The sequence below is a fragment of the Neofelis nebulosa genome, chromosome 17, assembly GCF_028018385.1.
Source record: "Neofelis nebulosa isolate mNeoNeb1 chromosome 17, mNeoNeb1.pri, whole genome shotgun sequence".
Classification (NCBI taxonomy): domain Eukaryota; kingdom Metazoa; phylum Chordata; class Mammalia; order Carnivora; family Felidae; genus Neofelis; species Neofelis nebulosa.
In genome coordinates, this window is record NC_080798.1 from 18,884,788 (window position 1) to 18,910,663 (window position 25,876).

The following is a 25,876-nucleotide window of genomic DNA, read 5'->3' on the forward strand; positions in this document are numbered from 1 at the left end:
ATGGAATAGAGAGCCTATAATAAATTCATGCATAGTCAGCTAGTTTATGAGAAAGAAGCCAATATACAATGGGGAAAGGACAGTCTCTTCAATAAACGGTGCTGGGAAACCCAGAGAGCCACATCCAAAAGAATGAAACCGCACCACTATGTTAACACCGTGCCCAAAATTTAACTCACAGTGGATTAAAGACTTGAAGATGGGAGACCATAAAACTCTTATAAGAAAACAGGCAGTAAGCTGTTTGACATTGCTCTTGGAGATCCTTTTTGGATCTGACTCCAGAGGCAATGGCAACAAAAGCAAAAGTAAACAAATGGAACTAGATGAAACTAAAATGCTTCTGCACAGCAAAAGAAACCATCAACAGTCTAAAAAGGCAACCTACTGAATGGGAGACGATATCTGCAAATGGTACATTTGATAAGGGGTTAATTCCTTAAAAAAAAACAAAAAAACTACAACTCAGTAGCAAAAAATCCAATTAAAAGATGAGCAGAAGATCTGAACAGAGATTTTTCCAAAGACATAGACCATTAGGAAAACGCAAATTAAAAACACAATGAGGTACCACCAGACACCTACCTATTAGAGTAACTGAAAACAAAAACAAGCTGACAACACCAAGTGCTGACAACGATGTGTAACTGCAACCCTCGTACGCTGACGATGGGAACGTAAAACGGCGCAGCCACTTTACAAGAAATTGCCAAACTTTTCCAAAGTTAAAACCATATTTACCATACAACAGCACTTCGAGTCCTTGGCATTTACCTAAAGAAATGAAAATGTCCACACAAAAGTGCAAACACTGCCTTTATTCATGACTGCGCATCCTGGAAACAACCCAAATTGCTATCATCTGGTGAATGGGTAAACAGATTGTGGTTCACCCACAATGGAATACTACGCAACAATAAAAACAAATGAACAACTTATACACATAATAAAATGGATGAATCACAAGTGCACTGTGCTAAATTAAAACCAGAAACAAGTCTACTGACTGTATTTGTATGACATTCTGCAAACAACAAAACCATAGATTAGTTGTCATGACCTGGGGTTGGGGGAAGGGAACTAATTACCCAAGAGCATGGAGGAACTTTTTTGGTGGGGGGGGGGGGGTGGCAAATATTCTGTATCCTGGTTGTGGTTATGGTTATATGACTGTATATGTTTGTCAAAAAAATATATAGAACTGTATACCTAAACAGGGTGAATGTTACTATATGCAAATTATGTCAATAACCCCCAAATAAAAAACAAAAAATTCCCTCATCAACATAGATGTGAAAATTCCTTAATAAACATTAGCAAAATGAAAGCAGGAATGTATGACAAGTACACTATGATCTTGGGAATGAAAAGTTGAGCCAACTGTTGAAAATCAATGTAAGTCACTGTATAAAAAAAATGTTTATGTTGTCTGAGAACCTCAGTTACTGAAAAAGAAAGCATTTGACGAAGTGCAACTCACTTTAATGATAAAAGGAAAATCCCTCACCCTGATAAGGGACATGGATGAAAAATCAAAAGCTAGCATTATATTTAACGGTAAAGAACTGAATGCTTCCCTCAAGATTGGACAAAAGCCAAGGATGTCCATTTTCATCGGCTCTATTCAACACTGGTGTACTGGACACCGTAGGAAATGCTGCAAGAGAAGAAAATTCAAACTGGGTAGGACATAGTAAAAGCGTGTTTGCTCACAAATGACACTGTTGTGTATACAGAAAAATCTAAGAAATCTATGAAAAGCGACTAGAACTCAAATGTAATATCACAGGAAACAAAGTCGATACCCAGAAAAAAATTCATATATATTCAGCAACAGCATTTATCGTAATATCAAGAATTATGACACACTAAAGGATAAGCTTAACAAAATACGTGGAGGACTGAAAAGTACACAACATTGCTGAGAGAAATTAAAGACCTAAGTAAAAGGAAATATATGTTTATGAATTAATGGATTGATAGTATTAGGAAGTGAATTATCTCCATATTGACCTATAGATTCAATACACTCCACATTATAATTCCCCGAAACGTTTTCTCCCATGGCAATTGACAAGTTGATCTGCAAAGATGTAATTGAAAAAAAAAGACTTTCAACAAAGCAGTAGCAGTTCTGAAACGTGCAGTAATACTCTTCGGTATTGTTAGAATAATGGACACAGGGTACAATGGTATGAGAAGTGTATTTGGAAATGAATATATTTATGTAGTCTACTGATTTCCAAAAAGCAACTCATGGAGAAAGATAATTCTTTTCAAGAAATGGCCCCAGAACAAATGTATATGGTTGTTTCCTCTTTTCACAGATTCGTTAATTGTATACATGGTGACAATAATTTTCTAATTAATTTTGTTGCTTCAAAATTAATGTTCCAATTACAGTTCTGGCCTCACATGAAAATTTCGGATACACAGGCATCTCATTACCTTTTCTGAGTAGACCTTAATTTCATAATTTTTGGTTTTCTCTTTAATCCCAAACTTATGCATACATGTGGTGACTTCCCAAATCAAGATATTAAAACTATCACTATTCAGATAATGAATTGCAAGAAGCCTCCGTACAGTGGAAAGCTCCATCAGTGACTACCCTATCCAAGTTTCAATAGTTATATGTTTACAAAAACTGCAGCATTACCTTGGAGGTGTTTTTCAGAACCCAGTGAAATCTGTGTAACTTCCAACTATAGAAAAAAATCTGGGTGGAGGAACAAGTTAGGTGACTGAGAAAAATACAGAATGTGAAGCATTCTCTAACACAACTTCCTTGGACCTTCCCCCCAAAATCATGTAAAAAAGGTGGGACTCAAGAGTATATAGGGGCACCTGGGTGGCTCAGTCGGTTAAGCGTCCGACTTCGGCTCAGGTCATGATCTCACAGTCCGTGGGTTCGAGCCCCGCATCAGGCTCTGGGCTGGAAGCTCGGAGCCTGGAGCCTGCTTCGGATTCTGTGTCCCTCTCTCTCTGCCCCTCCCCTACTCGTACTCTGTCCCTCTCTCAAAAATAAACATTAAACAATTTTTTTATAAAAAAAGAGTAGAAGGCTATTATTTAGGAGTGAAGTCTACAACTCCCTCTTACATGCAGAAATAACATGTATACATGGAGAGATAAGTAGAGATAAAATAAATAAGGCAAAATGTTACCAAAGATGTGGCAATTTTACTATTCTTTCAACTTTTCTCGGTTAAAATTTCTATTCACAAAAAAGTTGTAAAAAGAAATTTCCAAGTGGACAGTATTTTTCTCTCATTATTTCCAACTTACCCTGAGTTTTGGACAAAGAATGAGGATCATAGGCTATTCTCAACAACTTCACATACATTGAAAGACTGAGTATCTTTCAAGCATTAATTCAATTTAAGGGATGAGTTCAAAATGAATATCCTCTCATTTCTTTCTTTCTGCAAAGTTTTATCCAGAGAGATTTACCTAAAATTATAAAATGGATACACGAATATAAAGGCATTTTTTTTAACTTTTTAATATATTTTTTAATGTTTATTCATTTTTGAGAGACAGCATGAGTGGGGGAGGGGCAGAGAAAGAGGGAGACACGGAATCTGAGACAGATTCCGAGCTGTCAGCACAGAGCCCGATGCGGGACTCGAACGCACGGACTGTGAGATCATGACCCGAGCCGATGTCCGTGTCTTAACCTACTGAGCCATCCAGGTGCCCCAGGGCATTTCTAAATTAACTACACCTGTAGGGTCTTACTCTCAAAATTTCACTAGCAGTTGAAAAACATGCTGATAGTAAAATTAATAAATATCAGGCGTAGGTTTTTACGAGTATGTAGGTTCTAATACCACCATTTGAAAGCAATGCCCTGAAATAGCACGTGTGGTGCCTGGGGTCAAACAGGTTGGAAGGCGGTGGCATGACAATGATGGGAGCTGACGTGTGCTTTCCAATATACATTAACTGGTTTTGTTTGTTTTTTTAACTAGGATGGATTATCTGAAGTTCAGCAATGATTTAAGAGTAACTGGAAGGTTTTTTTTATTCACTAGTTCATTCAACCATAGTAGAATAGGTCATATCAAATTTCATGCTACCAATGCTGTACTAAAGTTTCCTACCTTTTCTGAATTGGCCACCAATCCCGAATATTCTGATATTATAAACACAAGAATGACAAATGAAGGCTTTCCTATGTTTTCTGAATTCCATTATGAATTCTGTAGTACGAGAATATTTTCTAAAGGCCTACAAGATTTTTTACATACAGGTTTCTCATTAGCATAAATTCTGATGCTAAATAATGTTTGAGTCATACATAAAGGACTCCCCAAATTCCTTAAATTCTTAGGGTTTTACACCCATATGGTTTCTCTGATTGCTTTAAGGGCTGAACTGTATCTAAAGTCCTTCCCACATTTTTTACACTTAAAGGGTTTCTCACCAGTGTGCAACCTCTGATGTTCAGTAAGGAAGGAATTAAGTCTAAAGGTCTTGCCACATTCCTTACATTCAAAGGGTTTCTCACCAGTATGAATTCTCAGATGTTGAACTAGGTAAGAGCCAGAACTAAAGGCCTTCCCACACTCCTTACGCTCATAGGGTTTCTCACCAGTATGAATTCTGCCACGTTGTACAAGGTATGAGGCACAACTGTTTTTCCACATTCCTTACATTTATAGGTTTCACATCAACATGAATTTTCTGATGCTGTGTAAGATGTACATGTACTCGAAAGGTCTTTCCACATTCCTTACACTCGTAGGGTTTCTCACCAGTATGAATCCTCTGATGTTGAACAAGGTATGAGCCAGCACTAAAAGCCTTGCCGCACTCCTTACACTCACAGGGTTTCTCACCTGTATAAAGTCTTTCATGTTGAACAAGGTATGAGGCACGACTAAAGCTTTCCCACATTCCTTGCATTCATAGGGCTTTACCCCTGCATGAATTCTCTGAGGTGCATTAAGAAATGAACTAAGTCTAAAGGCCTTTCCACATTCCTTACATCCATAAGGTTTCTCACCAGTATGAATTCTCTGATGTTTAACAAGGGGTGAGCTACTACTAAAGGCCTTGCCACATTCTTTACATTCATAGGGTTTCTCACCAGTATGAATTCGCTGATGTTGAACAAGGTATGAGAAGGTACTCAAGGCCTTCCTACATTCTTTACACACAAAAGGTTTTACCAGTATGAATACTCTGATGCTGAAGAAGTTTTCCATACACTATAAAAGCTTTCCCACATTTCTTACATTCATAGGGTTTCTCACTGCTATGGATTCTTTGATGTTGAACAAGGTATGAGCTACTATAAAAAGCTTTTCCACATTCCCCACATTCATAAGCTTTCTTAGCAGTATGACTACTCTGATGTACAGTAAATTATGACACTACCAGAGGTCTTCCCACATTCCTTGCATTCATATGGTTTCTCGCCAGTATGAATTCTCCCATGTTTAACGAAGCCTGAGCCTCTAATAAAAGCCTTCCCACATTCTTTACATTCATAGACTTTCTTAACAGTGTGAGTTCTCTGATGTTGAACAAGGTACGAAAAGGTACTAGAGGACTTCCCACATTCCTTACATTTACAAGGTTTCTCACCAGTATGAAATCTCTGATGTACAGGGAGCCGATGTCCATTACTAAAGTTCTTCCCACATTCTTGGTATTTGTAGGGTTTTTCACTAGAATGTGTTCTCTCACGTTGAACAGGGTTTGAGTACCGACAAAAAGTCTTCCCACATTCCTGATATTCATATGATTGCTCTCTATTAAGAATTCTCGGATGTAGGGGCGCCTGGGTGGCGCAGTCGGTTAGGCGTCCGACTTCAGCCAGGTCACGATCTCGCGGCCCGTGAGTTCGAGCCCCGCGTCGGGCTCTGGGCTGATGGCTCAGAGCCTGGAGCCTGTTTCCGATTCTGTGTCTCCCTCTCTCTCTCTCTGCCCCTCCCCCGTTCATGCTCTGTCTCTCTCTGTCCCAAAAATAAATAAAAAATGTTAAAAAAAAAAAAAAAAAAAAAAGAATTCTCGGATGTAAAGCAAAAGATGTATATTTCTCAAGGGTGGGCATTTCTTTATTGCTGTCTCATCCTTCGACTGAAAATCTGAAAGAAAACAAACAAACAAAAAACAAATATCTGTTTTCCTATATGAGAAAATACAGGAATAGATTTCTCTGGAAGAAAAGAGACTAAAAATATCCATTAGATATCAAAAGCCTAGATTATACTAAAATACTGTTATAAAAATTTTTTCAAGGTCAAAGAGAAATGCAGAGATTAGTGAGAGTTTATTTAGAATAGTAAGGTTGGGGATAAAATAGGTTTCATTTCTGATATTTAAGTGTGGATCAGGATCTTTGAGGAGCATGTTGAAAAACTTACCCACACACCATCCCAGACCTCCTGAATCCGAAGACACAAGGGCAAGTTCTGGGCACAAATATGTTTAACATTTCTAACAAATGTTTCTGATACAGATAAAATTTCATTTACCCCCAACGTGACTTCTCTTTACACTTTGAATAAAATCCATGTATTTTCATTAATATGATTCCTGCTTACCTATCAGCCCTCATATCAAGTCAGAATTTTCTTTGTTTCCTCTTTACCTCACTTTCCCCTTTCAGCACTTGGAATGTGTCACAAGTTTTCTCATCGTTTGGTTCCATCTGCAGGTGATGGTAATCTCCCCCAAACTCTCTGGCATGTGTTGTTTGCAGACTGGATCTTTCTCATCCTATATATATTTAAGGTAAAATATCACTTTATCAGGAATACTGTAAATTGCTGACCTTGTCTAAGGAAGCCCATGTCTTTAGCTTCTGTTTTAACACTTAATTCTTGTAATTCCAACCTGTTTTCAATTACACAATTATTTCTCTTTGCTAAAAGTTTTAATTTATTTCCTCCACGCCTACCTGTGGTTGATAGTATTTTGGTCTTCATGGCCGTTGCCATTATCATGCCTGTAAATATGTTGCATCACATGACAAAAGATATATAATTAAGGTTACTAATCAGTTGATTTGAGATGGAGACATCAACCTGGCTTGCCTGGATAATTCCCTAAAGAGCAGAGCTTTCTCCTCAGCCAGGAGAAAGGGACTTTCAAAGTGTGAGAAGGACAAGACTTGCTGGTTGCTGGCCGGAAGATGGAGGGGACCACATGGAAAGTGTGAGAAGGAAATAAATTCTGCCAATAACCAGTGAGCCTAGAAGGCCCTATGCCCTAAAGAACTGTAGTCGCAGCTGATACTCGGATTTAGCCATCCTGTGCCAAACTGGTCTACAGAACGATGTGATAATAAATGACTGTAGTCTTAAGCTGCCAAATGTGTGGTAATTTGTTACAAAGCAATAGAAAACGAACACTTTCCCCCAAAGCAGGCCCAACCCCTGTGTCATTCAGCACTGAACTATAACCCCCTAGCACACAGCAGAAATTGATAGCAAAAAAAAAAAAAAAAAAAAAAAAAAGACAAATCTCCAGACAAAAAAAAAAGAATTAGGATATAGTTAAAAGACAATGTCATACAAATAATTCACCGATAATCCATTAATATAAAATAGAGAATCCTTTACGAAGTAAACAATTTCTGGAATGAGGCAGGGAAGGTATAAGGTATCTTTGCCAAAAAGTCAGGTACATTTCCAAGACTCCTAGGTTTCTCCAAGAAACAGAAGAGACTTAATACGGAGCTCTGGATGACAAATGCAATGACAAAAGGGATACATGACTGATTATCTTGAATTATACATTCTGAATCAGTGATGATGGATAAAAGATGAGTCCATCATAATTCTTGCAAGAGGACAGAAAAATAATTTTTAATCTCTGTTGTTGAATAATCTCCTACTTAGAAAAAGTATTTACTAGTGAAGACTCAAATAATTCCTCTTCCTCTTTTCACTGGAGCTATGTTTCCAGTTAACCAAAAGTACTGGTTTAGAAAACTAATAAATATTTACACAAGAAATACCAGTAACGAAGTATCTTCCTACAAATAATGATATTTTCTTATTTTTTTTAAGTTTATTTATTTTGAGAGAGAGAGAGAGAGAGAGAGAGAGAGAGAGAGAGAGAGAGTTTGAGAGCAGGGGAGGGGCAGAGAGAGGGAGAGGGAGAATCCCAAGCAAAGCGGGCTCTGCACTGACAGCCTGTCATCGCAGAGCCGGCTTCAGATCCTTTGTCCACCCCCCACCCCCCCACCCCCGCTCCTCCCCCGCACGCGCACACTCTCAACAATACATAAACATTTAAAAAATACTGCTAGCAATTTGAAAACAGTGTCACAGTGTTGCTGTAAGAATCAATAAGGCAATACGTGTAAAATACCTAGAACGGTGTCAGGCATAGATTTCGTGTTACTTTACTGCAGTCACTTCTGCTGTTACCACGCCACCAGCACCACCACCACTGGCTGCATAAGAGACAATGATCAAAAAGGGGAGGGGCTCCTGGGCGGCTCAGTCGGTTGGGCTTCCGACTTGGGCTCAGGTCACGATCTCACGGTTGGTGAGTCCAAGCCCTGCAAGGGGCTCTGGGGCTGACAGCTCAGAGCCTGGAGCCTGCTTCGGATTCTGGGTCTCCCTCTCTCTCTCCGCCTCCCCTGCTCATGGTCTGTCTCTCTCACTCTCAAAAATGAATAAATGTTAAAAAAAAAAAAAAAAAAAAAAGAATTAAAAAAAAGGGGGGGGGTGGGAGTCTGCATGGCATGAGCAAACTGAACAAGATTTCATACCTCCCCTGACAAATTTTCAGTTAATGACTTTTCTTATGTCTACGAGATAACACAAAATAAAGGATACTTACTCGTTCCTCTACTATATCAAGTATCTACATCCAAATCCACTGTCACCATTTTTTCTTGTGCACAAAATTCCACCATCTTACCCCTCCAGGTCAAGGCCATTGCTTCTATAATAATTTCCTCCTCCCAGTTCACCCATTTTGACCACTCAAATGGAACCGTCCCCATCATCAATCATGCAGGTGTAACCCCATGTCCCAACCAACCCCATCTCTTCGTGAGCAAATAAATGCCACTGCAGAGCCCTTGCCCTCACTTTCACCGCCGCCTCACCCCGTTCTGCTTACACCGGGCCTGTCAGGCTCTCACTCCTTGATCCCGCTGAGAATTTCCCCTTCTGGGAAGGCCACACCTCAAACTCAATGCTTATGTCTTAATGCATGTTTCAGTAATCATTCCTCCATCTTGAAACGTTTTCTTCATTTGCCTTTGCTGGTACCACTTCCCCGTTTTCATTCTACCTCAAACCATGCTTCTTCCCAGTAGTCTCTTTTGTGGCATCCTCTGACGGACGTAACTGTGACACTCCTCTACCTGCCCCGGCTCTCTGGGAGACCTCATGCAGCGCCATGGCTTTAAATACCAGCCACAGGAGTGCCGGGTGGCTCAGTCGGTTAAACGCCGGACTTTGCTAAGGTCATGATCTCACGGTTCGTCGGTTCGAGCCCCGCGTCGTGCTCTGTGCTGACAGCTCAGAGCCTGGATGGAGCTTGCTTCGGATTCCGTGTCTCCCTCTCTCTCGGCACCTCCCCGGCTCTATCTCTCTCTCAAAAATAAATAAACATTACAATTTTTTTTTATAAATAAGTAAGTAAATACCAGCCATAAGCCAATAAAACTCAACTGCTATCGTGAGCCCATCTTCTCAACTTCAGGCTTCATATTCAACAGCCTACTCGGCCTTCTAATCGGATGATTTATGACCATCTCAGACTTAACATATTCAAAGCACACGTATTTCAATTGGCTCTCCGTCCTGCCTTTTCCCTCTTTCCCATCTGAGGCAACTGTGTCACCATTCGCCTGCTCAAGCCAAAACGTGCTCAGCCTTCTTAACGTCCCTCTTCCTCCACACTCATTTATAACCCACCAGCATGCTGTGAGTTCTATGCTCAAAGGAGCTTCTTGCCACTTTCCACCACCAGCACTCGAATCCAAACCACTAGCACCCCCGGTCTGCACTACCCAAGTGGCCTCCCAGCAGCTTTTCCTCTCCTGGCCCTTGTCCCCATTCAGGCAACCCTCTCTGCATCTGTGCAGGAAAAAGCAGAAGGGAGTGACGGACTACCGTATCTGCAGACCCGAGAACCTCAACATAGCCATTTTCACCCGAAAGATTAGCAGACGAATTGGAGAGGTACAAGCAATCTGGGGCGCTTGGTAAGGTTTGACGTGGTTGGAAGCCGATTTATCGGGGAGGGAGGAAAGAGGGTTGTGATTACGCAGAGGCAGCTAAAGGGCTTAAGGGGTAGTTGGAAAAGCTTTATCTCCTCATTTGGAGAGTCTGGGTGAAGAGTAGGTGAAAATTCTTTATATAGTTTTGCAACTTCTCTGTAAGCCTGAAGTTATTATTTTAAAATGTTTTGCTTCTTTCTGCTCAAGGTGTTTATAAGGATATCTGCCTGGAGTACCTGAGTGGCTCAGTCAGTTAAGTGTCCAACTTCGGCTCAGGTCATGATCTCATGGTTCGCGAGTTCGGGCCCCACGTCGGGCTCTGTGCTGACAGCTCGGAGCCTGGAGCTGCTTCAGAGTCTGTCTCTCCCTTTCTCTGCCCCTCCCCTGCTCACGCTCTCTCTCCCTCCCTCTCTCTCTTAAACATTAAAAAAAAATTTTATAAGGATATCTTCCTTATAGAAATTCATTAAGCTGTATATTTTAATATGGTTTTCTAGTTTTTATCTCATTTAACAAAAGTGCTTTTTTAATTTAAGATTGGAAAAATATAAATTAGATCATGCCTTCTAGTCACTTTCAGGAAAGAATCCAAATTCCTGATAATTAACAAAAATATATACAAGACTCGGCCTCTTCTGACATTCTCCCTTTTTTCTTGTTGCTGCCCCCTCATTAATTCTGTTCTGGTCTGCTTATTGCTCCTGAATCACCCAAAGCTCACTCCCACCTCAAAGCATGTACATTTGCTGTTCACGTGCCTGGAATGTTCTACATAATCATATAGCCTACGCCCTTCTTGTTCTTGTCTCTGCTCCGTTATCACCACCTCTGAATATACAAATAAATCTAAATGCAGGAGAGGAGCTGAAAGCAGTCAAATTCAAGATGCAGTGGAAATACTGCCCTATGAAAGAGAAGAGGCCCAATAAAATGACAGGGAAATAAGAGGTGAATGAGTGTTAAAATTTGCAAAGACAAGGTTTCTTTGGACACTTTGGTGAGATAGTCCCCTTTCTCCCAAGTTTCAGGCTTTTCCACGCAGGCCTTGCTTGGGCTCCCTTTGAAGGGACAGTTCCAAGCGACATCTCAGAAAAGTGCCTCCTCCCTGACCCAGTGAGGGCTTCTCTACCCGATGGGATCTTACTCACCTGTGCGTGGTCTTCTTTGATCTTCCCTCGCTATCATCCAGGGCTCTTTCCAGCCTTCCGATAAAGTAATCACATGTGGTTTAGAAAGGGAATGTCCAGCTTACAAGGTAGCAAAGAAATAAAATATGAATTAAAAAATACTTTGAGCTTAGAACTTGGAATAAACTAGAGGTCAAAATGATAGTGATAAGTATTTCCGGGAAGGGCAAGGGGATTCAAGAATCCAGACAGATGGGAAAAAGCTTTTATTTTGAGTGAAATCTACTTCTCTCTCTCTCTCTCTCTCTCTCTCTCTCTCTCTCTCTCTCTCGCATCTTGACAGAAAGCATGACCTTGTAATTGAGAACACAGACCATGGAACCAGAGCGCTTGCATTCAAATTCCTGCTTCTGCCTCCTACCCGCTGTGCGACTTTGGGAAACTCACTTAAATTCACCGTGCTCCAACATGCTTATCTGAAATGGTTACAAAAATAGTACCCATGACACAGGATGGTTGTGAGGATAGAGATCAGTTAATACAAATCAAACACAAAAATGTAGGGTGTAGAATAGTGATTGGTACATAGTAAACAATACACTCACCTGTGTATTGTCTTCTTGTGAGTTATGAACATTATCACTGTTATTTTTCTAAGAGAAAAGACAGATTCTTGAGACATCTCTAAGATATTCATTCAATCTTAAATGCAAAGTTCATGAATTATACATTTTAACTATAAAATCAGGGTAATTATTTTGTTCTTGTTTTTGAGAGAGAGGAGAGAAGGCTCAAGTGAGCAAGGGCAGAGAGAGTCCCAGAAGGGGCAGAAGGAGAGAGGGCGGGGGAAAGAGGAAGATAGAGAGAGAGCAGGGCTTGAGCTCACCCGCTGTGGGACTCAAACTCAGAAACTGTGAGATGGTGACCTGAGCCAAAGTCAGATAATGACTGAATCACCCAGGTGCCCCCGGGTAACTGTTTTGTAAGAAAGAAAATGCAGTAACTTCCGTTTTTGTTTGTTTTTGAGAGAGACAGACACACACGGTGTGAGTGGGGGAGGGGGAAAGAGGGAGAGAGAGAGAGAATTCCAAGTAGATTCCATGCTGCCAGCACAGAGCCCAGGCACGGGGCTTGAACCCACAAAGCCCTGAGATCATGGCCTGAGCAGAAACCAAGAGTTGGAGGCTTACCCAACTGAGCCGCCCAGGTGCCCCCCCTTTTTTTTTTAACGCTTATTTTTGAGAGAGAGAGAGAAAAAAAGCATGAGTGGAGGAGGGGCAGAGAGAGACGGAAAGAAAGAACCCCAAGCAGGCTCCACACTGACAGCAGAGAGCCTGATTCGGGGATTGAACTTGCAAACTACAAGATCATGACTGAAACAGGGTGCTGTCGAGAAAACAAAACAAAACAAACCACCAGACGCCAAATAGAAGGAAGGCAAGATTTTATTCACGGCCGGGCTAAACCTGATCTCCTGAGCTTAAGGAGAAAAGTGCAGAGAACAGCCCCGGAACGAAGGTAGCAGTGAGCTTATGTGGATTTTAGCAAGTCAGAGTACGTCATTATTTAGTTAATCAATTACAATTTACAGCATTTCATGGTAGCCAATCATACTGTGACACACAGACATTAGTCTTGATGGGAACCTATCAATTTAAAGTTCTTTGTCCTAATAGATTTTAAAACGACCAATCATAATTAGACACCTAAGATACCGTGGGGCAGCGAGTTCTGACTTTTTACACGTTGGTCTTGACTAGGCCAGATCTTGGGAGAAGGGGTGGGGGAGCGTTTTGCAACCTAAGTTATCTATTTAGCAAGCAGGCGAAGTTACAGAAGCGAGATAGGGCGGTTAGTAATTTCCGATAACCCTAATAGGGAACCACATAAGCTTTTATCTCAATTATTCATGAAAGGTGAGTTTAAGCCGAACTTATATACAATAAGCTTTCTGATATAAGTTGACCTATTACATTCCGCACTCCTGTTTGTTAGTTATTCAAACCTTTGAATAACCTTATTCTGGCATTTGAGCTGGTGGGACGTATGGGCTACATAATACCATAAGCTTTATAGATCCTATTTTTCGATTTATGAACTGAAGTAGTAGTTCTATCAAACAGGGTCCTATAGTTATAGCCAGAAAGAGAAAGATAGGGGGTCCCGCAAGGGCACTTAGGAGAGTTGTTAGCCAAGGGGACCAGGAAAATATAGACTCATACCAATTTGGATTAATTTGTTTTTGTCTTTCTCTTTCCTCTAATCGTTGTCTGACCTGACTCAAGGTCTGCTTGATGATTCCTGAATTATTGACATAAAAGCAGCACTGTTCCCCAAGGGCCATACAAAGCCCTCCTTGTTGTAAAAATAACAGGTCCAAGCCCCTCCGATTCTGAAGTACCACCTCTGCTAAAGAGTTTACAGATTCAGACAGTTTATCAATATTCCTTTCTAATTCTGATATATCCTGATCAATTTGCTTGCTTAGTAATTTGAAGTTCTGATCCCCGGTGATGAAAGCGGCAGTACTTACGCCAATGGATCCTGCAACCCCCAGTCCTACAAAGAGGGGCACTAGGATAGGAGAAATGGGTTCCCTCGGAAATCGAGACTGCGGAATGAAACCTAGGTGTTCTTTTCCTCCTTCACCTGAAAAGTAGAAGACCTGGGGTAGGAGGTGGACTAGAATGCAGAAATCAGACCTCTTGATTATAAGGTGGAGGTTTAAACAAGGGGTTAAACCCAAGGAGCAAGCGAACCAAGTCCCAGAGGGCGGTACAAGGAAGTAAAGGGTACCCCCCACATGACTATTATCTGGCAAGTAGATGGTGCTGTTACAATAAGCCAAATACCTGGACCGTTTTATCTGGTAATTTCCAGCATAGAAACAAGTCCCCATTCCTTCTAGATCTCCTAAGGTGAGACTTGGGTTCTGCCCCCGGGTACAATGACCCTCTATCTGGCCATGGCTCAAATTCCTGACTTGGTCTTCCCTCGTTCCCAAAGGGACCGGAGCACCTATTCCTATGTAGTAGGGGGGCCTAGGATTCAAACATAGCCAACAATCCCAAGTGATGTTAGGGTTGGTGGCATTTAAAAACTTAGAGGTATAGTACAAGGCTTTAAAGGTATCGGTCTCTCTTATTTCAGGTTTGTTCCTATGGGGGGAAGGAGTCAACATAAGGGCAGTAGTGGTGGGTGAACGGGCCGTAGACTTAGCTGATGACCAGGCTAGAGGCCTGGTGGGGGGGGCAGTTTTCCAGGGTCAGGGAGAGGGTTAATTACAGGATTGGGCCCAATGGGCGCTCTAGGGGTGACTCTAAACCTCTGAATGGTGAACTCAGTGCCGGGATCAAGACCAGAAACGTATAGTCTCAATCCCCATGTTCTCCCCATATTCCATCGGGGATCTAAACCATTTTTAATGACGACAGTGACTAGGCGTTGGCTCTTGGTCATAGACACTGCTCTTATAGACAGTATAAACTGATCCTTTTCAGTAACCCAGTCAGCTATGATTTCACAACCCCATGAGGCACAGTGAAACTGGCCTCGTCCTTGACAGCCGGGGGGCGTATCAGAGGGACAAGCATAAAACTGTACTCCTTTGAAACTTAGGCAGTCTGGGGTTCCCTGGTAAGGCAAAACTCCGGTAGCACCTTGATATCATGGTTGTTTCCACTCAATGGGGAACAGAAGACACAGATTAAAGGTCAAGGCAGGGGAAGCGTAAGAGGTAGAATTTGCTAAAACCTGTCCCGTAGTGGTTTTGCTAACTATCCAACGGTACTGGACAGGGGCATGGTCAGAAAATGTCCCTCCAGCCAGGGAAATTATTAAGAACAAAATTACCCAGCAGATTCTTTTACCAGCCGGACCTCCAAAGGATTTTCGGTCCGTTTGACAGTCCATTGTAGAGGAACGTGGTCGGGGTGTGCCACTTTGAGAGCGATGCATCCTGTGGCTCCGGCCAGCAACTGTCACAGCGGATGGGGTGGACAGGATGATCGAATAGGGCCCAACCCAGCGTGCCTCTAAATTTGGGGAGGTGTGACGTTGCACCCAGATCCAATCTCCAGGTCCGAGTCCTTGGTCTGATGGTTCGACTGTAGAGGGCGGTTCTCTCCGGCTTTCTTTTACTAGGTTATGGATGGCTGGAAGTGTACTTTGTAGAGCCTGCAAGGACTTAAGGGGATGTTGGTTTGAAATTTCCGCCCGTTGTCATCTCCCAATCTTGGAAGCAAGGGAGGTGGTCTTCCAAATAGGATTTCAAAGTGGGGGGAATGCCTCTCATGTGAGGTATACGGCATACTCTGAAGAGGGCGAAAAGAGGGAGGCCTACCCAGTTTTCGCCAGTTTCTGGAATTTAGTCAAGGTTTCTTTTAGAGTTCTATTCATTCTTTCTACCTGCCCTGAACTCTGGGGGTGGTGGTCACAACATAATTTCCAATTTATTTGTAAGCTTTTGGCCAACATTTTAGATATCTGGGCTATGAAAGCCGGGCCATTATCTGATCCCAGACCAATAGGGATGCCAAATCGGGGAACCAATTCATTGAGTAATTTCTTAGCCACTATCCGAGCGGACTCTGTTCTAGTGGGGAAAGCCTCTACCCATCCAGAGAAGGTGTCCACTAGTACGAGGAGATAATGATAGCCATAGGGTCCATGTTTCATCTCAGTGAAGTCAAGTTCCCATATTTCTCCAGGCATCTGTCCACGTAGTCTCTGTCCTGAAAAATTTAACTTGGGAGATGGGTTAGTCTGAGCACAGGCTTTGCATCGGTCTACTAGGCTTTTTATGATTTTATTAAGGTTTGCAATAAAATAGTCTCCTTGGGCTAGTTCAGACAACTTGGTTGCCCCTAGATGCGTGGAGCTGTGGACTTGCGGGAGCCAGGTCCGTCCTATAGCTTCTGGTATGAAGATGCGTCCATCCTCGAGGTGATACCAATGCTTGTCATCTCTTTTTGCCCTCAAGGTTTTTTCAGGCATAGCTCTTCTTTGGTCTAAAACAGTTCCGAGGGGAGAAAGTGAGGAGGCAGCAGAGGCAAAATTTTAGTCGGGAGAACAGCTCTTTCTGCTGTGGCCTTTGCCATTGTGTCAGCAAAGGCGCTTCCTTTTGCTCGGGGCGAGTCTGCCTTTTGGTGGCTCTTGCAATGTATAATGGCCACCTATTTAGGAAGCCATAAGGCTCCCAGTAGGGCCAGGATTTCTTTTTTATTTTTAATTTCCTTCCCTCCTGATGTTAACGGTCCTCTTTCCTTATATAGAGTTCCACGAACATGGGCGGTGGTGAAGGCCTACCTGCTATCCGTGAAGACGTTCACCGTTTTTCCCTTTGCCCATCTGAGGGCCTGGGCTAGAGCCATCAGCTCTTCTCTTTGGGCAGAAGTGTTGTGCTCAAGGGCTTGGGCCCAGATAACCTGGTCCTGAGTCACTACAGCTGCACCTGCGTGTCTGAGTCCATCTTTGACAAAACGGCTGCCATCAGAGAACAGCTCGAAATCCACCTTTGGCAGAGGTTGACCTCTTAAGTCCCTCCTCAGTCCCGTCAGAGTACTCCCAGTTTCCAAGCAATTGTGGAGTGGGGCCTCTGAGTCGTCATCAGGCATCAATGTGGCTGGATTTAAAGCCTCTGTCTTCAAGAAAGCGATGCGTGGAGGGTCCAGTAGCAATACCTGATCCTGGAGGATTCGTGCGTTGATCCATCGGTCTGGTGGGGAGCGCAGCAGGGACGCTACTGTGTGAGGTCCTGTGATCTGAAGGTCTTGCCCAAGCGTTAGTTTGGAAGCTTCTTTAACCAGTGGCGGCAACAGCTCTGAGGCAACTGGGCCACCCGGTGGCAACAGAGTCCAGCCGCCTGGGCAAGTAGGCTACGGGTCGTTTCCAGGGGCCCAAAGTTTGAGTAAGGACCCTTTTCACAATGCCCCGGATCTCATGTACAAATAGTTGGAAGGGTCTGGTAATATCAGGTAAAGCTAGGGCTGGGGCTTGGGTAAGGGTGCTCTTGATTTGCTCAAAAGCCCTATCTTCTTGTTCTCCCCAGACCATCTCAGTTCCTTCACCCCCAGTAGCGGAGTACAGGGGTTTTGCCATTTCAGCAAAACCCAGTATCCAGAGGCGGCAATACCCAGCAGCCCCTAGGAACTCCCTGATCTGCCTTTTAGTTGTGGGTTTAGGAATGTTGAGGATAGCTTGGATTCTTTCCGGCCCCAGCGATCGCTTGCCTTCATGCAGTTGGTAGCCCAAGTATATTACAGAGTCCAAGCAAATTTGCACCTTTTTTTGCAGAAACTTTATATCCCAGGACATCTAATTCCCTTAGCAGGTCCTCCGTAGCCTTTGCGCAGTTCTCTCAGGAGTCAGCGGCTAGGAGCAAGTCATCTACATATTGTAACAGCGTAACATCTGGGTGGCTCTCCCAGTAGGGGACCAAATCCCTTCGAAGAGCCTCATCAAAAAGACTAGGGGAGTTTTTAAACCCTTGGGGGCAGTCGAGTCCAGGTTAACTGTCCGTTGTAGGTTCCGTCTGGGTCTGTCCATTCAAAGGCAAAAATAGGCTGACTGACCTTTGCAATCGGCAAAGCAAAGAATGCATCCTTTAAGTCCAGGACAGAGTAAAGGCGGTAATTCGGAGAGTTCACTCAGGAGAGTGTAGGGGTTGGGGACTGTAGGATGAATTGTCTCCACCCTTTTGTTAACTTCTCTGAGGTCTTGTACCGGCCTATATTCTGAAGTCCCAGGTTTTGGGACAGGAAGCAAGGGAGTATTCCAGGGGGAATGGCATGGCATTAGGAGCCCAGCTTCTCGCAAGCGGTTGATGTGTTTGGCAATTCCCTCCCTCGCCTGCTGGCTGATGGGATGGATATTGCCTCACCCGGATGGGGGTGGCTGTGGCAGCTAGCTGGATCACTAGCGGCGCTTGTCGAATGGCTAGTCCAGGGGGGTTAGTTTCAGCCCAAACTGTAGGAATTGTCTCTTTCCACTTTTCTATTAATGGAGAGGCTTTCCACTCTGGTTTTTCTAAGAGTTGATACTCCTCTGATATAGGGCAGGGAACTAGAATGGCAGGTGGCGGTAGGTTCAAGTCTATAGAATTTCCGGTAAAGGAGATTTGGGCCTTAAGCTTGTGCAACAGATCTCTCCCCAGAAGGGAATATGGGCAATCAGGTATGAGCACAAAGGAATGAGCTAGGTTTGTGATTCAGGCACGAGTCCATGGGTAGCCTTGCGTTCGTCCGGTGGCTCCCTGAATATATACCTTTTCTTTAATCACAGGTCCTAAGGGTTCTTTAAGAACGTAATACATAGCTCCAGTGTCAACCAGGAATCTAGGTTCTTTCCCTTCTACGTTGAGGGTAACCACAGGCTCCTGGGGATTCAGGGAAAGAGGGGAGCTGTGGTGGCATCATTGTTCCTGGGCGACCAGGATGGGAGGCTTTTTGTTAGGGCATTTATCTTTCCGATGTCCTTCTTCCTTACAATAAGCACATTGATTTTTTCCCAATGTTGCTCGGGGTCCTTTCTGGCAGGGTTGAGGCCTTCCCTGTCCTTTGCTGTTGCCTGGGGGTTTTCCCCAGGCTGGTACGAGGACTTTCCCTATTTCCTTCCCCTGCATAATGGCAGGGCTGTCCCTGCTCTGAAAAACTCACTGGGCTATTTCTACCAACTCTGAAATTACCTTCCCTTCGAATCCTTCTAATTTTTGGAGCTTTTTACGGATGTCTGGGGCCGACTGAGAAACGAAAGCCATGTTAATGGTTTTTCGGTTCTCTGTTGCCTCGGAGTCAATAGGAGAATATAAGCGGTAAGCCTGGGAAAGCCTTTCAAGGAAGGCTGCAGGCGACTCATTCGGTCCTTGGACCGTGTCATGAGTTTTTGTCAGATGGGTGGAATTTTGTGCTGCTGCGCGAAGCCCCTGTTACAATCTGGCGATACTGAAGTAGACGCTCCCTACCATTATCCGTGTTAGGGTCCCGCTGGGGCGGTGCGGAAGGGAAAACATGCTCAGTTCTGCGAAGGTCTGTGGTAGGCATTCCATCCGGGCCAAGGACTGCTCTCATTGCTTCCCGGAGCACTCGGGCCCTTTCCTCGGAAGTCAGTAAGACCTGCAAGAGTTGGTGACAGTCTTCCCAAGTAGGTTAAGTGAGTGGTGAAAATGGAGCTCAATAAGTCAATTAGGCCCTGGGGGTTTTCAGAGAAAGGCGGGTTCTGAGTTTTCCAGTTATAGAGGTCCGTGGTGGAGAAAGGAGTGTAGACAAGCTTCCGGTGTGTTGGCTGCCCATCTGGACCGGGAGCCGGAGCCATTTGCCTAAGAGGAAGGATGGGAACTGGGGCATCAGAGGACTGGTGTTCTCCTCTACAGAGGGCTCCTGATCTGGTGTGTGGGGGACTAGTCAAAGGGTCACCTGCGGCTTTTGGTTCCTGGGGAGCTAGTGGAGTCTGGGGATAAGGAGCTGGTCTCTAAGGATCGGATAACAAGTCCCTCCCTTGGGTATCTCCTGAAGCACCGGGTAAAGCCTCTTTGGAGGCTAAGTGACGGGAAGCAAGGGTTTGGAGTTTGGAGGAGAACAGGAAGGGGAGTGGGAAAGGGAGATGCCGGATGACAGCTTTTGGCCCTGTTTCTGGCACTCTCTCAGCCAGGAAGGTGGGTCTTCTAGGAGGTCGACCCAAGTCACAGCATATGGCTCCTGGTGGGGATGAACATCGTGACAAATCCTGCGGACAGCATAAGCAAGGTTAAGATTCTAGGAGCCCTCTGGGGGCCAGTCAACCCCAGAGAATGTCAGCCAGTCCAGTTGGCAATATGTCCGCAGCCAGGATGGCTTTAGGTTACAGCCATAGTTCCTTCCTCTTTTTCTGAAACCAGAGAAGTTATTTAGCATGCATTTAAGGGGGAGCAAGGCTCGGACAAAGACTGACCCATGACGGAGGTTAAACAGTGGGTCACGCCAGAGATAATGATAGGTTAACAGGAAGCGTTTAACAGGGCACACAGAGCACTGAACGTAGAGCAAATGGTTGGGGTGATCAAGCCCAACCCAGACGGTCCGAAGACCCGGATGGTCCGGAGACCCAGAGGGTGCTGGGGACGTCTCCATCAGACACCAGCTAGGGCGAAGTTAAGCCGCGTCCAGACTTCCCTCCTAGAATCAGATCTGGCCAGTAACAGAAAACAGGCACCACCTCGCATACCTTACTTTTAAGCCAGGTCTGAGAACGGAAGGCTGGGGCCGAAGAACGTCTCTCAGAGCTCTCCCCTAGCTGTTCCGCTTCAGCCTCCGAATCTTGTGTGGTCATAGAATCTCGGTGGAACCTCCAAATGAAACAGGGTGCTGTCGAAGAGACAAAACAAAAACAAAAACAAAAACAAAAACAACCAAAAACCAAAAAACAACAACACCACCAGACGCTGAATAGAAGCAACACAAGATTTTATTCATAGCCGGGCCAAATCTCATCTCCTGATCTTAAGGAGAAAAGTGCAGAGAATGGCCCCCGAACAAAGGTAGCGGCGAGCTTATATGGATTTTAGCAAGTCAGAGTACGTCATTATTTAGTTAACCAATTTCAACTTACAGCATTTCATCAGACTAACAAACAGACGTTAGTCTTGGCGGGAACCTATCAATTTAAAGTTCTTTGTCCTAATGGATTTTAAAGTGACCAATCATAGTTAGACACCTAAGATACCGTGGGGCAGTGAGTTCGTGACTTTTTACACGTTGGTCTTGACTAGGCTAGATCTTGGTAGAAGGGGTGGGGGGAGCGTTTTGCAACCTAAGTTATCTATTTAGCAAGCAGGCGAAGTTACAGAAGCGAGATAGGGTGGTTAGTAATTTCCGATAACCCTAATAGGGAACTACATAAGCTTTTATCTCAATTATTCATGAAAGGTGAGTTTAAGCCGAACTTATATACAATAAGCTTTCTGATAGCTTATAAGTTGACCTATTACAACGACCTGAGCAGAAGTCAGATGCTCAGCTGACTGAGTCACCCAGGCGTCCAGTAACTTCAGTTTTAAATTTATTTGTTTATCCAACCGACCACTGTGTCGGTTGCACAGGCTCTTCAGATAGGACAAACCAGGACCCTCTGTCCAGCTGTTCTGCTGCCAGGTGGCTCAGATATTAACGGAGCACTTATAGCAATTTTGAGCATAAACATAATAGGAAATTTGGCCTCTGTCAATGTTTATGCAATAAACACCCCCGGTTCTAATCCTGCCATTTCATCCTTTCCAGCCCAACAAAGCTCAAACCATTTCTTTGGGAACAGAGAGAAGAAAGTACATTCACTTCTTAAGATAGCCCTAAAAGGTACAAGGAAGAAAGTGTTTGGGGGAGAAGACTCTAATTTACTTGAAAGAGGAAAACTTACCCAGTGAGACCAAGTTACTACAGTTCTCCAACATCACATCTCTGTATAAGTCCCTGTGAGCAGAATTCAGACTCTCCCACTTCTGCTGAGAGAAGGCTACGGCCACATCCCTGAATGTCACTGGTCCCTGAAATGGCAAACCCACATATTTCTGGGGCAGTTAAAAAAAAAAAAAAAAAAAAAAAAAAAAAAAGTTTTTAAGATGAAAGAAGAGGAAATAAAAAGTTTCAATGTGGCAAAGAACAATGAAGTAGGTTCAAAGCTTATGACCTAAAAAGTATTATGAATCAGAATATCTGCATGTTCTGGAAGAACCCTGTTGCTAGGGACAAAATTTTCCGTATGTTGTAGGATACCACGGGACTTCAGACCTGTTGAGAAACTGACAAAATAATCCAAGTTTCTCTGTTAAAGTAAATCACAGACACAAAGACACTGCCTGCTCAGTACCCAACCCAAAAAATTCTCAAGAAATATTAATCTCTGCACTATTTTCCCTTTAAGAGAAGTTTTTTTTTTCCCCAAGCATAAAATCTTTATTTTAGAAAATAGGTATTATACAAATTTGCTAATTTCTGAAACTTCAAGATTATCATGTCAGATTACATCATCAACATTTTCCTTTATTAATAGAAAAATTTTCATGATGAAATAGAAGTACCTTTCATGAATATATATCAGAGTTAGGCATTATTTTATATTTTTACAAGACTGGACCAAATGTCTCAGATTTCCCCAATGCTGGTAATCTATGTTAAGCTACTGTTTAGGACAATATGCTCATAGTGTCATTTAACACTCATCACTCAACACTTCTGCTGTTCCTCAGTTAGTGGACTATGACGAAGGTGATTCAAATCAAACGAATGCCACCCGAGTCTAGCAGGTCCCCCGCCACCACAAAACTGACCTAGTACATGCTCTCGGGCATCGCCTCGCAGGAACGGTATCAATGTTTCCAAGTCATAGTTATGTCCCCGCTGTGTCCCTAAAAGCCTCCCAGAGCATGCGATCTCATCATATTAAGAGACCAATTGGTACAAAATTGGTAGGTCTGTGGAGATTTTTTAACCTTCTGATGTATGGCCAAATGAGGCCAGTATCTCAAACTCACCAAACCACTGACTGACACAAAGGAGCTCCAATAATTCACGAGGCTTCACATCTTCACTGTTCCATCACAGTCCTTTAGCAAAGACTCATCACGTAGGGCCTGTTCCGTAATTTGCTCGATGAATTAATGAACACCAGTCAGAAAAGGCGACCTTGCAAGGAGGAAGCAATCGTTTGGCACTGTCTCAAACAGAAGGAACCAAGCAGGTAATTAGATAGTGCCCGCTTAGGAAGAACGCCTCAGGTTAATTGATGAAAATATCTACGTAGTCTAGGGGCGCCTGGGTGGCTCAGTCGGTTAAGCGTCCAACTTCGGCTTAGGTCATGATCTCACGGTTCGTGAGTTGGAGCCCCGCGTCGGGATCTGTGCTGACAGCTCAGAGCCAGGAGCCTGCTTCGGAGTCTGTCCCTACCTCTGCCTCTCTCTCTCTCTCTCTCAAAAATAAACATCAAAAAATTTTTTAAAAAGAAAAGAAAATATCTACGTAGTGTAAAAATCCCAGTATTTCAAGGAGGAACAACTTAAACGGCTATGCTTTTAGAAATGTAAGAACCGATCAGTCTTCCTGGGGATTCCTCTAGTAGAGAAGTTCAAACTCTAGAAAACCCAGAGCTGAGAGAAGAAAAGGAGGTTTTAGGGTTCCCAATAGCTTCAGCCAGTAAGCTTTCTTGTCCCTCCATTTCAGCTTCCACGTTATGCTACAGCCACCCTCACATAAAGTTTTGGAGAACAGAGGGATTCTGGATAAAGCCGAACCCCAGTGAACCGAGCTGCACACAGCTGGATGCCGAGCCAACAGCACTTCTTCAAGGAAGACAGAGTTAGACCTTCAGCAGGACGCTTTCTGGCTAGGCCTTCATTCTGGGGACGCTGATCTGGAGCTAATATCCGGCTACACAGTTCTGCTTTGAACAGATTCTCCTCCTGACACTCCTACATTCTTTTTTTTTTTTGGTTGGAATTTTTTTTTGTAATTGAAGTGTGGTCGACATATAATGTCAGTTTCACATAAACAACACGGTGACTTGACATTTCTACACATTATGAAACAATCACCCCAATAAGTCTGGTTATCACCTGCCACCAAAGTTATTAGAATATTATTGCGTATATTTCCTATGCTGTACTTCACATCTCTGTGACTTGACTGGAGGTTTGTACCTTTTGATGTCTGTCACCAATCCTCCCCTCACCCCACCCCACTGCCAGTCAACCACTAGTTTGTTCTCTGTTATTTTTGAGTCTGTTTCTGTTTTGTTTGCTTGTTGTCTTGTTTTTATATTCAACATACAAGTGAAATCATATGGTATTTGTTTTTCTCTGACTTATTTTACTTAGCATAAATCATCTCTAGGTCCATCCATGTTATCACAAATGGCAAGATTTTATTCTTTTTTATGAATACTATTCCATTGTATATGTACACTTCGTCTTCTTTATCCATTCATCTATTGATGGATGCTTGAGTTGCTCCCATATCTCAGCTATTTTTCTTGGGCCGCCTGGGTGGCTCAGTCGGTTAAGCCTCCGACTTCGGTTTTCGGCACATCTCCTGGTTCATGAGTTCCAGCCACCGCATGGGGCTCTGTGCTGACAGTGCAGAGCCTGGAGCCTGCTTCGAGTTCTGTGTCTCCCTCTCTCTCTCTCTCTGCCCCTCTCCTGCTCACGCTGTCTCTGTCTGTCTCTCTCTCTCTCTCTCTCAAAAATAAATATTTAAAAAATTAAAAAATAAAATAAAATAATTAAATTCCCATCTCCAGATCAGCTCCGGGCTTTCCGGCGGGTCCTGCTGGGAAACTTCATTCAGGGGCTCCCTAACCGACCTCCCTCTGGGGGCCTCCAGTCTGGGACAGACCACGTGGCTGAGAGGAGAGAGGGGCCGCAGGAACCTGGAACACGGGTCACAATGATACCCCTCCTAGCCTTGGCGGGCGCACACCCCTGGTCCAAACCACACAATCCCCCTCCCGCCCCCAGCTGTTCCGGCTCAGGCTCACGCACGCCGGGGATGCGGGCAGCCTCGGCCCGACCCCTCGCCGCTCCCCGCACGCCCCACACTCACTGTCTCCCTTCACAGAGGTCCACGTTGCCCTGTGGGCGGGTCTGACTCTGCAGAACTCTCTCCACGAGGCCGGGTGTTGGTTTTCTGCCGCGCCAACAATCACGAAACAGTGGGGGGGCGGGGGGGGGAGCTGAGGTCCAGGTTGCCCCCGCGGCCTTCGGGAAGTGTAATCCCAGGCTTCTTTGGCCTGAGCGCAGTAGCCTGCGGGAAACGTAGTCTGGCGCGCTAAAATCGTAAAACCTACGCGTTCCCGCCGCCCACAAGGACCACCCAACCCCGCTCCCGGGAGCCTGGGGAGTTCCCATCGGTCCTCGGATGGCGCAGGCGCAGGCTCCCGCTGAGCTGACGACCCGACCTTTTATGGGGCTGGGCGAGTTTGATGGGCTGCGGTCGCGGCGCAAAGGACGCGAATAAGTACCTGACCCCACCTGGGAAGGCAGAGTTGAGGATTCAGGTGTTCGCTATCGGGCGGACGCTTGAGGCCCGAAGCAGAGAGCCAAGCCAGGGCACTGCCATACCAGACCTCCCAAAACCATAATAATGTATTCTAAATTGTGTTTTCAGTTTAACATAAAAATATGAAAAGTAGGTGTTTGAAATTATTTATCTTTCTGTATTGTTTACTTTTCTATTACAGAAATGTTATTAAATAGAACATCAATAGAACTACTACTGGTGGCAATTCATAAGGGTAAGACAAACACGTGTGAGGGGCACCTGGGTAGCTCAGTCGGTTAAGCATCCGCCCTCTTAGGCATCCCACTTGGGCTCAGGTCATGATCTCGCGGTTCGTGGGTTCGAGCCCCATGTCGGGCTCTGTGCTGACAGCTCAGAGACTGGAGCCTGCTTTGCATTCTGTGTCTCCCTCTCTCTGCCCCTCCCGCACTCTGTCTCTCTCTCAAAAATAAATAAACATTAAAAAATTAAAAAAAAAAAAAGACAAACACGTGTGAGAAAAATGTTTCCATCCTCTGATACAGCAACTT

General features: G+C 44.0%; 1 protein-coding gene and 1 long non-coding RNA gene across 4 annotated transcripts; one reads left to right on the top strand and one right to left on the bottom strand.

The window, feature by feature from the left end:
* Nucleotides 1-6,013: 6,013 nt before the first annotated feature.
* LOC131500368 (endogenous retrovirus group S71 member 1 Env polyprotein-like) lies at nt 6,014-23,407 on the bottom strand. 3 transcript variants are annotated; one of them, XR_009256260.1, is made up of 6 exons: nt 22,829-23,405; nt 21,715-21,841; nt 19,289-20,666; nt 15,181-15,513; nt 6,605-6,732; nt 6,014-6,098 (listed from the first exon to the last, which is right to left on the bottom strand). XR_009256260.1 is itself a non-coding variant. In XM_058709530.1 (5 exons), the coding sequence occupies exon 5, from the start codon at nt 14,507-14,509 to the stop codon at nt 13,346-13,348; it is 1,164 nt and encodes a 387-aa protein (XP_058565513.1). In that variant the 5' UTR covers nt 14,510-15,513; nt 19,289-19,439; nt 20,527-20,666; nt 21,715-21,841; nt 22,829-22,998; the 3' UTR covers nt 12,756-13,345. The 3 variants fall into 3 exon arrangements, 1 of the variants encoding a protein (XP_058565513.1); XR_009256261.1 differs by lacking the exon at nt 15,181-15,513 and having other exon boundaries at nt 22,829-23,407; XM_058709530.1 differs by lacking the exons at nt 6,014-6,098; nt 6,605-6,732 and having other exon boundaries at nt 12,756-15,513; nt 19,289-19,439; nt 20,527-20,666; nt 22,829-22,998.
* LOC131500369 (uncharacterized) lies at nt 16,550-24,130 on the top strand. Its single transcript, XR_009256262.1, has 2 exons — nt 16,550-17,199; nt 23,514-24,130. It is a non-coding gene; the product is annotated as an uncharacterized LOC131500369 (long non-coding RNA).
* Nucleotides 24,131-25,876: the final 1,746 nt, after the last annotated feature.

Bases quoted from the DNA above. Each gene is read 5' to 3' on its own strand.
- LOC131500368 (XM_058709530.1), bottom strand. From the start codon at position 14,509: ATGTTGACTCCTTCCCCCCATAGGAACAAACCTGAAATAAGAGAGACC.